The sequence below is a fragment of the Heloderma suspectum genome, chromosome 2 (genome assembly GCF_057233095.1).
Source record: "Heloderma suspectum isolate Gila_16-S chromosome 2, 16-S_ref, whole genome shotgun sequence".
Classification (NCBI taxonomy): Eukaryota; Metazoa; Chordata; class Lepidosauria; order Squamata; family Helodermatidae; genus Heloderma; species Heloderma suspectum.
Genome location: NC_139459.1, coordinates 309,051,355 through 309,069,688, shown reverse-complemented (window position 1 = coordinate 309,069,688; position 18,334 = coordinate 309,051,355). Strand labels below are relative to the sequence as shown.

Below are 18,334 nucleotides of genomic sequence, written 5' to 3'. Positions count from 1 at the left end.
ATTTTAGTTAAATGTTTTTTGAAAAGATGAGCCCATTCAGTAAACAGTAGGAACGTATTAAGAATGAAATTATGTGTTTTGAGGGGTGTTGGGAGGTGTGGCTGTTACCAGGGCAATTGAAGAAAAGGTGCCTGACATCTGAACATAGTTATATGGGGAGGTTTCTTGATGTATTAAGCTGTGAGGAGGCTCCCTAAGTTGAAGGAGAGGGTGTATTCATGGGAGAAGGTGTTACTGTCAGCCTCACGCCTGCATGTCAGCAGGTGAGTAGGAGGTATGGACCTGGTTCACATGACATAACCTGGTTTATCATGGATTATTTAACCCGTGGCCTCTGGGGTTCCAATCCCTGCTCAGGGATTGTTGCATTGTGCAAACCTGGTGGGTGTGGTTATACAAGGATTAGCTGTCACTGGCCTACTGTGATTTCTAATGTATATTTTGAATTTTGACATGTTTTATTAGGGTCGGACATGACTGAACGACTGAACAACAAACAGTTTTAAAACACAGTAAGTGCTTGTGGATATCACAGAATTCTAACAGTAGAAAAGATTCAAGAGTTATTTTCCAGAGGGTTTTCTCCCTCTTTATAACTTTCACTGCTAACTTTTGTGAATTGGTGTTAACTCAACATTAAAAAAACGAAGATCATGGCATCTGGCCCCATCACTTCCTGGCATATGGAAGGGGAAGAAATGGAAGCAGTGACAGATTTTATTTTCTTGGGCTCCAAGATCACTGCAGATGGGACTGTAGCCATGAAATTAAAAGACGCTTGCTCCTTGGGAGGAAAGCTATGGCACACCTAGACAGCATAGTAAGAAGCAGAGACATCACCTTGCCGACAAAGGTCCGTCTGTGGTTTTCCCAGTAGTAATATATGACTGTGAGAGCTGGACTATAAGGAAGGCTGAGCACTAAAGAATTGATGCTTTCGAACTGTGGTGCTGGAGAAGACTCTTACGAGTCCCCTGGACTGCAAGGAGGTCAAATCAGTCCATCCTAAAGGAAATCAACCCTGAGTGCTCATTGGAAGGACAGATACTGAAGCTGAAGCTCGAATATTTTGGCTACCTAATGCAAAGAGAAAAGTCACTGGAAAAAACCCTGATGCTGGGAAAGACTGAGGGCAAAAGGAGAAGGGGATGGCAGAGGATGAGATGGCTAGATAGCATCACCGATGCAATGAATATGGACTTGAGCACGCTCCGGGAGAGAGCGCAGGACAGGAAGGCCTGGCATGCTATGGTCCATGGGGTCACAAAGAGTCGGACACGACTGAGCGACTGAACAACAACAAACAGGCCCCTTAAAAATTGATCCAATCTCTAAAAGACAAAGTGTATTTTTAATAAACTGGCTCACAAATTCTGTGGGCGTGAAGTTATTCTATAAAAGTTAAAAACTTCTGTAGTTGCATTCTATGATACTCAACATATCTGATTTTCTACATAAAATCAATCAAAATATTTATACAAAATCAAAAGCATAATCAATGATGTGTGGTGGAAAATTTTCTACATTTTTTCTAAAATGGAAATTGTTCCAGAATAATTTCCAGTGTTTTATTTTTCTGCTTAAAAAACTTCCATTCCATACATTCATTGGCATCCATTCATTGCAAATTGCAAATACAGTACTGGGCAAGACTCGTTTCAAAGTTGTAATGTTTTTCAGATGAGTATTGCTAGTAGCAAGTATGTGAGAGAACATATGTCATTGAAATACATTGTATCAGTGTGAAATAGAACTAATAAGTAGGGCTGCGCAAGGGCCCTCTGATTCGCTTTGGATGCTGATCTAGACCTTCTGAATTGGCCCAGATTCACTTCGGACCAATTCAAACCCAGTCTGATTTGCTTCGGAATCGAAGCGAGATTCAGGTTTCGGAATTATTCAGATTTTACATTTTCCTATTATCTTGCACTGGAAAACAAACGGCCATACTTTTCAATTTGTATGATAAATACATGAAATGTGGGGACCTGGTAGCACCCATGGAGGTGATTCCATCTGCCAAATTTCATATAGTTTGGCCCAGTAGTTTTTGTGCTAGGGGTAGATAAACTTTGCTTTTTTTCAATAAAAACCTCTCAAAGCAAAGAGCTGTAACTTTTCACTGTTCCATAGAAGTGCATAAAATCTGGGCACCTGGCAGCCCCAATGGAGGTTACTGAACCTGCCAAACTTCAGACAGCTTGGCCCACTAGTTTTTGTGCTAGGCACAGGTAAAATGTGCTGTTCTCAGAAACTCAAACCAAAGGTAATAAACTAGGGATAATCAGAGAACTTAGGTGTTTAAGGGGTGATTAGGAGGAGGTCATTATCCCTAATCTCTGGTGTGGGGTTTTTTTTAAGTGCAAAATAACCGCTGTCCCCTAGTACTATTTTCCTTTTCAGCATCACTCTGGATGACTGCAGGCTGTCTTTGGCTGAATGGAATACACATTACTTGGGAAAACAGGTCTGCCCTAGACCAGGATGCACCATCCAGACTGGGGGTGAGCCAGCCTGGCTACTGGTGCTGCTGGTCTCACCTGCACCTAGCCCAGCTCTGCCAAGACCTCTTCGATGCCTCCTATAGGGGTTGCTTTGCACCACAGTAAACGAATCGTGTGTGTAGTGCTTTGCGCACTATGTATTATATATTGAATAATGCATATGTGTAGTGCTTTGCCCACTATATCGTATGGGCCCGTGTGTAGTGCTTTATACATAGCACACAAACACGCACAAGAGCAAAAGAAAAGGAGGTACTGAAAGAAAAACTACCTATAAGACGGGGGTGGGGGGAGTACACTATAAAGCCTAACAGAAAACTTCTTTATATGTCGTTTTGAGAAAGATAAGAGTTGAAAATGGGAAGGGAAGAAATACAGAAATTGAGAAGGGGGAAGGTGAGCCAAAGAACAAGGCAAAGAAAGTAGTACTAGCACAGACTAGCTACAGGCTAAAGTGGCGGGGAGAGTACACCATACAGTCTAACAGAACAAAAAAGGTTTTGCGTGGGGGTTAACTTAAGAGTTGAAAGGGAAGGGAAGGAATATAAGAATTGTGGGGAGGGGAGCCAAAGAACAAGGCAAAGAAACTTAAGTACTGTAAAAATATGTTTTGGTTTTTTAAATGAGAATCTAGTAGAAGTAAAGAAAGGGAAAACTAGAACTGAGAAGGGCTGGGTGGGAAGGAAGAACAACAAGTGAAGCTGCAGTAGAGTACACACACCACACAGATCTAGCTAGCCAACTCTCTCTCAACAACTCTCACAGTGAAACGAAAGCAGACTGATCTGTTACATGCAACATTCCCGCCCCCTCCACCACTGATTGGAGACTGATGGATTACATTCAGGCCTTATCTGGCAACTAGAGTCGCCATTTACCAAGGCTCACCACTTTCTCCCCTTCGTCGTCCCCCTCCTCACCCCCTCCCTGATCCTTTGCAAGGTGATGCATTTTAGAGACAGGCTGGGCTTCAGAATGGCTTTAGAATAGCTCCAAGTCTCCGAGGCGCTTTGGAGTGACCTGCTTCGCTTCAGACTGCCTTGGTGCTATTCTGACCTGTTTCGAAGCTCAACAAAGCCCCCGCAAAGCACCCGATTTGCTTCGGGATTTGGACCAAAGTGGTGCACAGCCCTACTAATAAGTAGTGACAGTGAAACTAAAGGTGCCCCAAAAACATTAATGGAAGAGAGTTAAACTCTGTTGAAACTGATGAATAGTAGTCAGTATACAGTTCTTTGGGTTGCTAAAATTCATTGGGGTGTCAATAGTTTTTAGTACTTTTAATTCCCCCCCTTAAATTAAACAATGTAAAAAGTACATGTTATTGTCTTAACATTTTTAGAAGTATTCCCCTATAAAAATGTGTACAAAACATAGCATGTAAATTACATGGAGAGAGCAATCCTATGGTCCCTGGGCAAGCGTCCCAGGGACCATAGGATGGGATGTCTTGGAAAACTCCTTCCAAGGTTGGAGATAGTGCTCAGGCCTTAGAAGGAGGAGTCTGAGATTTGCTCCTCGCTGCCAGCACGGAAAACCGCACCAGCTCCCTCTCAGAGGTTGGGAAATTGGCCTCAGAGAGGGGGGAAAGGGGGCATTGGGGGGGGGGGAGACTGGAGAGGACAGGATAGATTTCTCCTAAGCATCCTCCACCCTGCCCTCTCCCTCCAAAGTGCCCTAGCTAGAAAAGCCCATCTAGCAAAAATAAAAGTGAGTGGGAGTTGGAGAGGCAACAATGACCTCTGCTGCTCCTTCCGCTCCGCTGGCCTCAGCCTGGCAGGGCACAGGAATCTCAGAAGCCTCTGAGTTCAGGAGCTCCCGAACAGCGAGGCACAGTTCATAGGATTGCACCCTAGGGGTGCAATCCTATGCATGTTAAGACAGAAATTAGTCCTACAGCTCCCAGCATTCCCCAGCCAGCATGAACATGCATAGGATTGCACCCTAAATGTGCTTTAATTCCCCTCCTCAAATATTTAGGGTCAATTAGTGTTGGTGTATTGGGACAAGCAACATGTCTGGGGTACTTTTGGGGGAGTATTGGGACAAACAACTAGCATGGGGTACTTTTCTAGTTTTGTTTACTAAATAAAAATATAGTAAGTAAAATATATTTGATCACTCTTCAGGGCATCAGCAAATTTTCTGTGGCAAATTAGCCTATTTTTGCATAGGAATTTTCCTCCCAGAAGATTGCCCAATTCACAGTTTTCCAAAAAAACACATATCACTAACTAGAACAGGAAATTTATTCTCATTGCCCACAACATAGCACAAAAGTCTTGAAATCAGCAAGGCATTTTGGTATCTTATTCTCAATGTCAAAAAAGTAGATGTGCCAAAAACCATGGGGGCTCGTCACATGAATAACATATACATAAGACCTAGCTACTAAGATAGGTCTTAGCTGTGTGTTAAAAGCTGTCCAGATTTAGTTGTGTGTTGTTTTTTTTAAGGAAATAATCGTATTGAAAGGAGTTTGGGGGACTTACTGGTTGTCTTCAGATGCAACAGCCAACCAGGGTATGTTAGGAGCCGCGCACTTGTGCAACCCCCCTCCCCTTAGCTTGTGAGGGGTGGAGATTGAAAACATCTATTGTGGTTAGGAGCAAGCTTCAATTTGTTGCTGCGACTGAACTCAAATTGTGGTTTCTTCAAGCCACATTTAATAAGCCAATATATCGAACAAGGATCCTGGAAGGAATGAACTATCAGAATTATGCAGAATTACCCTTTGTTAGCAGATATTTATTCCAACAGCCCTGCCAAAGACCTTCCTCATGAACGTGCCTCCTCCCTCAGCTGTCACCACCACCAGCCATTCCAGGAGGCTGAGATGAGAGGGATAGCAGAGTCATTCCACCAGTCCTACTAACAGAATTGTTTTTCCCCTCTTCCCTCCGCTTTTTCTTGTGTGCCTTGTCTTTTTAGATTGGGAGCCTGCGGGCAGGGACTGTCTTGTTTAATTGATTATATGTAAGCTGCCCTGGGAACCTTTTTGGCTGAGGAGTGGCATAAAAATACTGTAAGTTAAATAAATATGGACATAGGATACAGGTCTGTCATAATGATACTTCTCTTTCACAGGCCTTGAGTGGGAGGCCTAACCTTGCTAGAGACAGCATTCCAATCTGAACAGGCTTCTCAGTGGCAGTGATGGGCCACTGAATACGGACACACACCAACTTTGTCTCCTTATCCATTCAGACAATGCTATTACAGGATCAAATAACATCAGCCACACTAACAAGGGCTTATTCACCTGCTTGATATATGCCCAACTCGATACATGCCATCACCTGCTAACAGTGCCTTCCGGTTTTCTGCATAGGACAAACAGGTTAGTCTCTACTCAAAATAATACATGGGCACAAAACGCCTCAAACATGGCAACATTCAAGCACCAGTGGTGGACCATTTCAATCTCCCAAGACACTTTGCTGCTGATGTCAGTCACCATTCTCCAACAACAACATCAAAGCGGGGAGATGCCAGCATGAAATTATTCAACTAGAATGTATCGGTAAGCTTAATTCTACTTGTTTATGGCTCAGCTGAGACATTTGCTCAACTGAAACATTTCAAGTCAATCTGTTAAGTATACTGAGTATGTTTAAAAATGTGACACTGAATTATGTTGAAGAACACAAACCATGCTTGGCCTGGCCTGGTCAGTAGAGGTTTGCACAAATGAGAAGAGTGGTGAGCTGGTTCAACTGCCTGTGGCCCTGCTCATCGCCATCATGTGACCCTTGACAGGAAAAAGTTGCCAACCCCTGCCATAGACAAACAGCCATGGTGCTGAACAGTAGTCCCAACACCACCTTCTGGATCTGTTGGGTCAAGGGCAGTTTGTTTTTTTAATAAAGGCCTTACTACTTCCACCAAGCAAGAGTAAACATGTCCCTCTCACAAGGAGGCATTGATCACTCCCCTTAGCCAGTCCTATCCTGGCTGATTTAATTAGCCAAACGGGTAAGGACTGAGCAGTTACGTGCTAGCCCTCACTTCTATGGACACCTTGTCCATCTTGAGATCCACAAGCGGAAAAGTGCAAACCAACTGGTCAGGCCATTGCCAAGGTTACATCCACTTGACCTCTGCAATGTTGGGCGTCTATGTCAAGGTGAACTGGAGCAACTATCCATCATAATGCATGGAAAGGCTCAACATGGGGTGAGCTCTGTCCATATAAATAGTATATGGCAGCCGTGTAGATCTCAAGCCACGCAAAGCAATACTGATAGTATTAAAGAAGTTTGATATTAAAATCAGCACTTTGAATTATGCACATGTTGGAACACTTGTGTTTTATACTTACGCCCAAACCTAGCAGGAGACTGTTCACCACTACCTGAAGCTTATAGTTGGCCATTGAGCACCTCCCCCATATACAATATATTACAGCAATGTGGCAGCAAGGTTATAAACACAAGAATGACAGTTCACTGCATTTTCTAGAAAGGGTTATTGCTTCCCCATTAGGTATATGGGGATGGAGGGCGCTCTTGGCCACCATGAAGTTGCAAATGCAGAGATAACGTAAGGTTCTGTGTTTATATCCTAGGTAGCAATGGATTTTTCCCTTTCTCTGTCGGGCTTAAATATTTTGCTACACCAAGCTGTTTCTGAGTTCTAACTTGGCTAAGCTGTATAACAGGTTTATAAGAACAGACTAGCCTCTTGCTATTGGCAGTTGAGGGGCTGGGGGAGTGAGCTGGCTGCCCCCCCTCCACACACACACATTAGGGCATTTTCCTAGAGAATTTAGGATTGATTACAACATAACTGCCACTGAGTAGGATTACTAATCAGTAATCCTGAGCAGGATTAATTTAGTAATACTGATACAGAAATCCAGAAGAAATAGTAACAAACTCCTATGGACCTGGTATTTTTTTTTATTGTTTCATGTTTCTTAAAACAAAACAAAAATGAATAGTTACTGTATTTTTGCAACAAAATTTGAGTAGTATTGTTTTTCTGCAGACTTAATACAACAGTTAAATGCCAGCACCAATATCATAATACTGTTATTCTGTAGTGCATGTTTGTTTTTTAAACCCTTCTTACAGTGCAATCATATAATGTCTACTTGAAAATAAGTCCCATTGAGTTCAGTGGGGCTTACTCCCATGTAAGTAGGTATAGGATTGTAGTCTTTATTAGTGTGTTACATTTGGTATTTTAACATTCTGCTCCTGTCAGTGCATTTTTTTTTGCCTCCTTCCCTTTGGCTCTCCTGTGTAACAATAGTGTAATATTAGCACGTCCAAATCTGTAACCTGAAACATTAGCAAATACTGAAAAATCTATTTTAAAATTAATATTAAAGTTGTGTTTTCATATCTCATCTTGGCATACTACCTCTGCTTCATGAAACGGAAAAACTAATATTGAAATAACAAAACAGTACAACCATTCCCCCTCCCCCCGCAAAGCCATATACATTCTTGAAATAAAACAAATAATTGAGTATTTCATTTGAATAAATGTAAACCTTTATACAAACGGGAAGATCTAACCCAGTCAAAAGTTTAATTAGCAGATCAAATAATGGCACACAATATAAATATTAAGGTTATTTCACAAAAATGTATTTTACTGTACATCTGAAATTTTCAACTTTTAAAAATAAATGAAAATTTGCTTCATTGAAAGGTATCACATGGTACTGATGTCAGGTGTTGTGAAGGCTGCCACGAAGGTCCTGGTTATAATCAGGTTTGCATGCCTAGATGATCTCACAAATCCCATCACTACAGGTGTTTTGGACATCGGCTTGGCCATAGAAATGTGCTGTAGTGTATCTGTCTACAATGCACGGGTATTGATTCTGAAATATCTACATGGGTTATGATATTTGATTAACACACTGCCAAAACTCCTATCTTATATACTTATTTGGTAGCACAGCATTGCGTCATTAGTTCATCAGTCACTTTAGTGCAATACTATAATTTTGTTTTCTTACTTGGGTACAAAACAAACCATTTCAGGCAAGATGGTCCACAAATGCTTTCGCTCAGTGATAATATACTTAAAATCCGGCTTTGTTATGGTAGTTTCCATGGAACTATGCAGCCTTAAACCTTTTGCAGATCTTATAAAAACTTGTGAAAGAGCAGGGCATATTCATCCAATAGAGTTCTAAAATCTAAGACTCTACTCTTAAATGGTGAGCTTTTCTAAACCAGTAGGAAGGAGATCTTAATTTAATTGTGTAACTGGCCTTGTTACTTGGGCATCTCATAATAGGTCCTATTGCTATCTTCTGCTGATGCAGTGTGATAATGGAAAGAAAAACCTGAAGACCAGCCTTGCAAATGAGCATTCAGGGTACAGGATACCACCCCACGATCCAGCTGCCACTGTGCAAGCTCCATTCATAGAAGACAAAGAATAAATAACCATGGGGGGACACCATCAGGTTCCATGGCTGCTGCCAATCTTAGTACATGTTCTCTGCTAGAAGAGGAAGCAGTGGTGGCAATGACCACAACACACTTGCATTTGCCCAGCTGGCAGAGTACAATGGAATCCCAGCTAGCCGCCTTGAGTTGGGTGTGGCATAAGCAACTAGGCAAAGTCAGTTGGCTCAAGGAAGTGGCAAATTGCATGACTGCTGGAAATAAGGTTTGTGGAACATTTGCCCTAGCTTTCCTAATCTATAGTCAGTACAGTTAAGTGCCTTTTGCCCTGAAGTTGTGTGCTGACAACACCAGCTTTTGATGAATAATATTTTAGTAGTAAGATTTATAAAGTAAAATCTGATTCCCTCGGCTTTACAATGGTATAACACTAGGTAAATCAGTTTAGGAAAAAACTAAAGGTTTACAATAAGTTAACATAAATTGGAGTGCAGACTGGTGCAGTTCTTCAGAAGAATTGGGTTGGATTTTGCAGTGCATTAACGACCTTGGCAAGGAAGCAAACCCTTAATACCATTTATGTAAATTGGTGTTGAATTACCGTGTTGAGTCCTTACCACTGAAATACTGTCAGATTCTGTGTTTTCACACACTTTCTGTGGTAACAATTCAAAGAAGCATAGCACTGCTTCACCCTAGAAATGTAAATGGGCTAGTGATCTTTGTGCAAGAAGAAAGGAAACTGTATTTTAATAAAATTTAGGGCATTGTATTTCAGTTTCATGGCTGACAAACACAAACTCACAGTACTCTTAAAAAGTAAGTAAAACTGAACCAGTTGCTATGAGTAAGCATATCTTTTAGAAAGAATGCATACATTTATTCTACATCTTCAAAATATGATGCAGCTGTATCATATGGGAGTAGAGTACAGTGAAGGATGAACTTGCAAAGATAGAAAAGGGGCCATAATGTTTCCACCTGCATGGAAAGATGTTTGAGGAAGGAAAAAAGTCTTGTACAAGTTTTTTCCAGTAAGTTTAGCCAGAGTGGGATATATACACTGTTTCTTCCAGTAGAAGGGGGCTGTTGCAAATATAAATGTGTTCATTCAAAGTCCACTTGGATGATGCTATAACACAGATGCTTCCTCCATGGCTTCAATCCATCTAAAAAAAAAAGTAGAATCATAAGTCTTACTGTATATCTCTAGTTAAGCCCATAAAAATATTAAAATATATACACTAGAGAACTGCATAGCTATCATAGGGCTATCTTTAAAAACCATCGCTGATTTTGAGGATTGTGGGAACACTGTTCAGTTTTTACCAACGCCTTCTCATCAGTTGTGTTGTAGTGTGGAGGCCAAATGCCTTCCCAACTTTGCTATCTACAATAAAATGTTGTGGATGTAGTGCAATGAGTTTGGATAGATGCAGATATAAAGTTTCAGGCTGCAGTCCTACATACATTCACCTGGGAATAAGTCCTGTTGGTCAGTGGTTCTTACTTCTAAGTAGGCATGTAAAGGATTGCATGGTAAGCCTCTTGCTTGTATATTCCAATATGCTTTATCATTTTTTAAAAAATATACTGGTGAAATATGGAAAATTCCCAACTAGAGTGATTCACATGATGCATTTTCCACCATAGGATTGCTTGTTCACATGATCCAGTGTCCTTACCTGTGCAAACACAAGTTAGGATGCAATCCTATGCAAGTTTAGACAGGAAAAAACTCCTGCAACTCCCAGCATTCCCCAGCAAAGGTTTATGCAAAAGCAGTCACATCTGTTTAGCAGCATTCAGAATTTCTAAAAGGCTAGCCGGGGAACGTCGGGAGTTGTAGGACTGTTTTCTGTCTAAACATGCATAGGATTGCACCCTTAACATTTATTCATGTGCACAGAACTTCCATGCCAAGCAACGGCAGGCTAAAATCCTACGCACACGTAACTGGGAAAGAGCACCACTGAACTCACTTCTTAATAAAGATGCACTGGACTGGGCTACATGCACCATAGGTCTTGGAGTCCAAGAATTAATGGGTTGGTAGGGAGGCAACCTGCCATGACATTAACGTCTTGTGTTCCCACAGATATTTAACTACAGCAGGACTGTTGCAGGGGTGTCTGAAAGACCGCAAAATGTAACATGCATCGGCCCCAAGTAACATGGGGGCGCTTATACTGAGCAGCCCCCAGTTATTACACCAGAAATTTATTTGCCTTCACAAAACTTCCCTGTCTGCAGCTGATCAACCAAAACAAGTGCAGACCTTCTGTCTCGGCCATGCACATTCTGTTGCTGTGTTAATGCTTGTTGGATTGTTTGAGTTAAAGCTGGCACTAATTAAGGTTTATGCAAAAGCAGTCACATCTGTTTAGCAGCATTCAGAATTTCTAAAAGGAAGTGAGCGCATTAGAGGAGTGAGAAGCATTGCACACGCTTTTTCCATTGGTTAGTATGTTATCACGGGCAGGTCAACACCCAGTACCTCTGTGCTGAATTGCTATCCTCTGCTCGGAAGCTATAAAACAGAGTTTGCTTGTGGTAAAGGTGGAAAACTGCATCCATATTTCTGTCTTCCTTTTCTGGGACAATTGTGAAACCCAGCAAAGGCAAACTTTCTGTGGCGACTTTATCCTGGAATCAGTGCAGAAGGGGAAATGGGCTTTAGACGGAGGCAGCTCTACACACAGAGATATAAGCTCTTTGGAAAAGAATTTCCATTACATGAATATACAGTAGGCACTCAGTGCCTCATCTGGACTCTTCTGAGTGCTGGTGGGATATAAACAAAGTTGTGTTCCAGATGGCATTCTTTGGGAATTTCCCATCTGATGAGAAGTCAGTGGCACATTTCAATTATTACTGACTGCCTTAGGGTACAATCCTATGCATGTTTCCAGCTGGGGCATGCTGTGAGTTGTAGGCCTCTTTTTCTGTCTAGACATGCACAGGACTGCACCTTTACAGGTTTCAAATAGTTAAATTATTCTAGAGGCTAGCACTGCCAGTTCCAGCTTCTGGGGGGCCACTGGGCGAGACACGCCCAATGGGACCCCTCACGCAGTCAGCCCACTCCCTCGCCGCTGCTGTCACCAGCTGCTCCCGCTCCTCATCTTTTCTACTCGCTTGCCAAGCAGAGAGCCAGGGAGCAAGCAGGCAGTGGCAGCTCCCACTACTCCTTCTCACCACCGGTGTTTGCTTGCTTGCTCGCTCCATCTGGAACAGAGCGAGAGGTGGGCAAGCACACTGGTTACAATGCTGAAGAGGAGGGGAGTGGGTCAAGGGGGCTCTTCTCAGCGGGTCCCCCGATAAGGTGTGGGCCTTCAGCAGCTGCCCGGCCATGCCAGCCCTAGGGGCTAGTGCCAAATGTTATTGGAGCACCAGACGCACCGTTTCTGGTTCTCTGTATCATGTGAAGCAAGTCCTCACAATTGCCTGAGGATACTCTCCCACATGGCAGACCTCACCTCATTTGCTGCATAGGTGTAGAGCACTTTGCCTTTGATAACAAACCACAGCTTCTTCCAGTGCCTTCTCCCCCTCCTGCATCTGCCAAGATAGCCACTGATAGAAGAACCCTCTCCTGAAGCTGCCACCTGCAGAAGCGTGAGAAACAAACCCCTCATGACAACATTCGTGTGTGCTGACATATGAAACTGAAGACGTAAGAAAAAAGAAGTGAAGCAGCAAGCCCTGGGCTCACACACTCCACCCTCCTCTCTCCTTTTCCTGCACAGTCATTAGGGGGAGACTGGATTTAGCCTGGCTTAAACCAACCGGGGGCCCATCTACATGAGCCTTTTACTCCGGGGCGGCTGCGAGTCGAGGTCCTTCGGGACATATGATGAAGTCGCCACTTCGCAGCCATCCATGGTTTTCTGGCTTCCTGTACGCAGGACACGGAATCATGGGCTCAAGTTACAGGAAGCCAGATTCCGGCTGAACATCAGGAAAAAATTCCTGACTGTTACAGCAATACGACAATGGAACCCATTACCTAGGGAGGTGGTGGGTTCTCCCACACTGGAGGCATTCAAGACGAGGCTGGACAGCCATCTGTCGGGGATGCTCTGACTTGGATTCCTGCATTGATCAGGGGGTTGGACTTGATGGCCTTGTAGGCCCCTTCCAACCCTACTATGATTCTATGAAATGCCTTGGAATGGGATAGATGGATTTAAACCACCAGGAATACCCCCTCCTCTCCCTTTAAATAGCTTTCCCTTCTGGTATTTATAGTTTATATATTTCCTAAACAAGCATTCATGCTGGTTGCAACAGCAATTAAAACACTGGTTTGCAACTATATGGAACTTTTATACAACTTAGGAGTATTATCCAAAACGTTTGGCCATGCAGTCCACATGCACTGCAGAATTGTATTTACCTACACATTTTTGTTTCCTGTCTCTCTCACATGCAAAGATACTAAGCAAGATCACTTAATTTACTATGCAGTCTTTATTTGGAATTATGCCCCATTGAACAAAGAAGGTCTTCTAAATAATCATGCAAAGAATTAAGCTGTCAGTATCAAAGACTTTCCATAAACATAGGCCAGTATAGTTACTTGGCAAAACCACATTTCTCATTGAGATAGAAAGTACTGTCCATGCTCCTTGGCTGGTAGAATTAATTTTATTTATTTAAAATTATTTTTGGGCCACCTTTAAGGGTGGGACCCTCTCAAGGCTGCATACAAGATAAAAACCACACAAAGTGGATACAGTAAAATCAGTAAGTATATGCTCTATAAAAATCCATAAAAACAGATATTACCAATAAAACCAGCAGCTCAAGACAATTAGGATACAATCCAATGGTCCCTGGGAGAGTGTCTCAGGGACATTAGATTTTTCAGATTCCCCTTCCTGAAGCCGTAGACACTGCTACAGCTTTGGGAGAGGGACTTCAACATCCGATCCTTTCCCCTTCCAAACTCCCGCCCCCTCTCTACTGCCATGGAAAGAACCGCAGTGTCTGTTCTTCAATGACTTTGTAGAGGTCAGAAAGAGGGTGTGCCAGTGGGCAGGGAGAGGAGAGGCTGGTATCCACAAAATCCTTTGGCCTCTCCAGTCCCACCCCTGGCAGCATGACTTCTATAGATGGGCTCAGAGGCCCGTCTGGAGGAAAAAGTAAAAAAAGGAGGGTGAGGCAAAAATCACTTCCACTGCTCCTCCTGCCCTGCTGGCAGCAGCCCAGCAGGGCATAGGGACCTCAGAAGCCTCTGAGATTGGAGCTTTACATATAGGAGACAGCAATCTGATAGGGTTGTGCCCTTCATCATTTGAAATGACATGTGTTGAAGAGCTTGGGTCGTTGGAGGGCATTCGAATGGAGTACAAGTCTTTCCTTATAAGCTCCATGGGGTATCCTCAGGATACATAGGATGGCATCCCTTGGATCCTAGTGCCTATGATGACTGGCTACTTCCTGGATATGGTAGAAGCCCACAATAATAATAATGCAGTATATGACATTTGTGTCATTTATAATGCTTCCGTTTGGATATTTCCCCACATTTTTTAATATAGAAAAACAGCCCTTCATAAAATAATAACAGTCATTATTTAAAGAGATGGAGGGAGCAATCCTATGGCCACTAGTCAGCGGCTAGACGGCCACAGGATATGTCGGTTTCCGGGAACCGACCTCGGAGCCCGCGCTCTGAGGTCGGTTCCTGGAGAACTGACCTCCCCCACCCCGCACTGCCTTGCAGGCAGCTCGGAATGGCCCTGCACTCTGCGCTCAGAAGAGGAGCATGGAGTGGCGAAAATGGGGTGTTCAGGGGCGGGGAAGGCGGAAATGCTGGTACAGCACATCCGATGTGTCGTCCAGCAGCTGCTTCCCCCGCTCCACATTCTTGCGGCTAGACAGCCGAAATTGGCTGTCTAACTGCAAATGTAGAGTGTCTGAAGAAAGGAGGGGACAATCCCCTCCGTGCTTCTCCTGCCCTGCATTGGATAGGTGGTTGCCTCCGAGTTCGGAGGCGGCCACCTATCCCCATAGGATTGTGCCCTAAAAGTGTAAATTTTAACAAAGGAAACTGCCTTATGCCAAGTCAGGTTATTGGTCTACCTAGCTTGAAATTGTCTACACTGCTAACAGCAGCGCTCTAGCATTTCCGATAGGGGTGTTTCCCAGTTCTACCTTTGTATGCCAGGGACTGAAGCGAGACCTTTTGCATACAAAACATGTGCTCTACCTTGGAGCCTACGGCCCTTTCCTTCACTTATTTTTGCAAAAACACACCACGGGCAGTCCAGACATAAAGCTAAACTATGGTTTAGTGTTCCATGAACAACCCTGCCCAAGCATGGCCTTATCTGCTTCCTTTACCCCTCTCCTGTCACAGCTGCGAAGACTGGAAGCGTCTGCTTCCAGTTTTAAACTAACCACAGCTAAGGATATTGCAAGAGTCCGTGGAGGGTGGGAGAGTGGAGTCCGATGGATTCCCCCTTGCTCCCCTTCCTAGACCCCGCTTGCTGAGCCATGGGGCGCTTGTGGACCTGCTGATCGAGTGCCCTGCACTTTGACAAGCAGCTGGCAGGCCGTCCTGAAGCTCGCATGGCACCACAGCCAGGGGCGGGAGGCAGCAGCTTGGCGAGCGCTCAACAAAGCTGGGCACAGGTGAGTCCATCCACCCCTAACAGCTACCCATTATGTCCAAACTCAAAAGAGCTGTTATTCATTTAAATTGTGGATAGTGAACAAACCAGGATCATAAACCACTGCTCGATCCTGGCTTATTTGAACTAACCATCGGTTAGGTGAAGATATATTGCGCCTAGAACACAGGAACATGTGCAAGGTAACCTTCTGGCTTGGGGCTTAATGCTAATTTGCAACAGGGTCGGTTTATTCTGATAGGTACATTCTGCCCTCTTGTGGTCACATAGAAGTAATTAGTGCTTCATTTTTATAGATGTATATAGATAGTTGTGATAAATTGACAGGGAAGTTTGCCACAGGGGAAGGGAAAAATAAAAAAAAAATACTGTTCCAAATGAGGGTAAGAGTCTTTTTCAGTGTGAATTACATTTTACATTTTGATTTTTTAAAAACATTATTTGCAGATGGAAACATGAAACTATATAGGACTCACTTTGGGGGACATTTTTACTTTCCATACCAATGTTGGGGAAGGGACTTAATTCCAAAATTACCCCTTGGTACAATAATATACCTTGGCAAAAGCTCATGACACAAGTGGGGTACAGAGCCAGCTAGTTCTACAATACAGACAATTATGAATACAGGTCAACATAACACGAGCATCCTGTCTTTTAGTTTCCTTGCCTTTCTGCAGGCATCCTTGCTCCTACCTCCAAAAGAGCTGAAGGGATTTTCTTTTGTCTTTTGAAGGATGAGTAGTGGATATTGTGGAAGACAGAAGAGAAGGCACTGCTTGAAAATCTGGATGAACTTGTAGGGAAGCTCACACTCATTGGCCGCTCTGTAATAGTAGAAAGGAGAAGAGGAAAACATTATTTGGTATATGGGTTGACCCTGATCTATATTCACGTATCTAATCCAACCTCAGAGCATTTTGTTACTATTGATAAGGTGTATTTTCCACCATTCCTCCAGAGGGCTTTGGACAGCATGCATGGATTTCCTCATTTTACCTTCACAATGACCCTATGAGGTAGGCTAGGCTAAGAGATGGTGACTAGCATAAGGTCGCCAAGTGTGTTTTGTAGCTGAATGAGGATCTGAACTTGGTCTCCTAGTTCAAGTCAAATGCTCTTGCTACACCACCAGCAGATTGGCCCTCCAAACCAATTGTCCTCAACCTGGTGCCTTCTAGATAAGTTAGACTGCAACTCCCATCATTCCCATTATGGGGATAATGGGAGTTGCAGTCCAACATATCTAGAGGGCACCAGGTTGGGGAAGGCTGCTTTAAACTCTACATAAGAAAGCCCACTGACCTGACCAATTTATGACAAGGCTCAAGCTGCACAAAAAGAAATAGCTCAGTAATCTAGGCGACTTTCATCCAGTGAATACTTCTTGAATACAATCCACCTCCAGGACCACTTCTGACCTGTGCAAATTTCACTAAGGAAAGGTTCCTCTTGTGCAAGCACCGAGCCATTGCTGACTCCTAGAGGGACGCCGCTTTCGCTGGCGTTTTCATGGCAGACTGTAGCGGGGTAGTTTGCCATTGCCTTCCCCAGCCGTGACTACCTTTCCCCCAGCACGCTGGGTACGCATTTTACCGACCTTGGAAGGATGGAAGGCTGAGTCGACCTGAGCCGGCTACCAGAGACCCGGCTTCCGCTGGGATCGAACTCAGGTCGTGGGGAGAGTTTCGGTTGCAATACTGCCGCCTACCACTCTGCGCCACATCAAAACAGCGTAAACCAGGGATGCACAACCCATGATCCGGAAGCTGCATGTCCCCTGCCCCCCAACCAGGCCATAACTGCGCCCTGCCCCATGGGGCTAACCACTCTTTTCATGCCCCTGCTAGCACTAAGGAAAGAGCAATCTGCATCAGGATCACCGGGATGTCCCAAGCCAGTCACGTACAGCCCTCAGGAATGAAAAGTTGTGCACTCCTTGCATAAACCTTGTCCTCAAGAGGTGGCAGGGTGTGGCCAATTGCTCCCCAAATATCCACAGCAACCAGAACAGCCTGCCTACGACCCTGATCAGTATGTTCATGGATGGATGGTGAATTTGATATTAGCTCCAGAATGGCCTCCTGCTGCGGTGGGGAAATGGCCTTGCAAAAGGAACCAGGGACTACTTTTGTCTGTGTATGCCAGCCAGGTTTCCACTGCTTAATCAAGGCCTCACCTCTCCTCTTCAGTTCTCCATAGCAGCCATCACAAACTTTTGCTAGCCGGTCTTTGAGGTACTTCAGAGGATACTTGTTTCTTGAACAATTTCGGCATATAATCTACAAGAACACAAGATGTGGTGTGGACCATCTGCTTTAGAGTGAACCAATGAGATGTGAACCAAAGTTGGGAGGAACTTGAAGGCAATCCAGTCCAGCCATGGGCGACTGGGCAGAAACATCCAGTTTCCCCACCACACAAACACATCTCAGTTAATCCAGACAACTTGGTCTTAAGCAAAGGCAAGGTACATTAAGCTGAGGGTAGGGCAAAGAGCTTGAGATAACTATGAACCAAGTCACTTCTGTTCTGTTTCTTGGATATTACTACACTGTTAATCATCCTCTAGTTACAAATGACCATTATCCTTGTTATTCTTTATAATGAAGTTTCATCCTGCCCACCATATTCTAAAATGGAGGACAGGAAGACAGTACTAATACTGTGCAGGGATTGGCCTCTACAGGCCTCCTCAAAGCTCTATAGACAGGACCGATATGTGTTTACTGTGGGCTTCTCCACATCAGGCTTTTTATCCTGCAATTTAAGCAGGGCTTCTGCTTCCAGATTCTTTGTGGGATTAAGATGGGCTCCT

General features: G+C 43.8%; 1 protein-coding gene across 1 annotated transcript in view; it reads right to left on the bottom strand.

Annotated features, from left to right (window-relative positions):
- Positions 1-7,388: 7,388 nt before the first annotated feature.
- FGD5 (FYVE, RhoGEF and PH domain containing 5) overlaps positions 7,389-18,334 on the bottom strand; it is a 223,075-nt gene continuing 212,129 nt past the window's right edge. The window contains exons 17-21 of the mRNA XM_084832489.1: positions 17,696-17,798; positions 16,213-16,343; positions 12,355-12,483; positions 11,373-11,521; positions 7,389-10,044 (exon numbers count right to left, since the gene is read on the bottom strand). Of these exons, the coding sequence (XP_084688615.1) occupies positions 10,008-10,044; positions 11,373-11,521; positions 12,355-12,483; positions 16,213-16,343; positions 17,696-17,798 (549 nt within the window). The 3' untranslated portion in view covers positions 7,389-10,007. The remainder of the gene's footprint in view (positions 10,045-11,372; positions 11,522-12,354; positions 12,484-16,212; positions 16,344-17,695; positions 17,799-18,334) is intronic.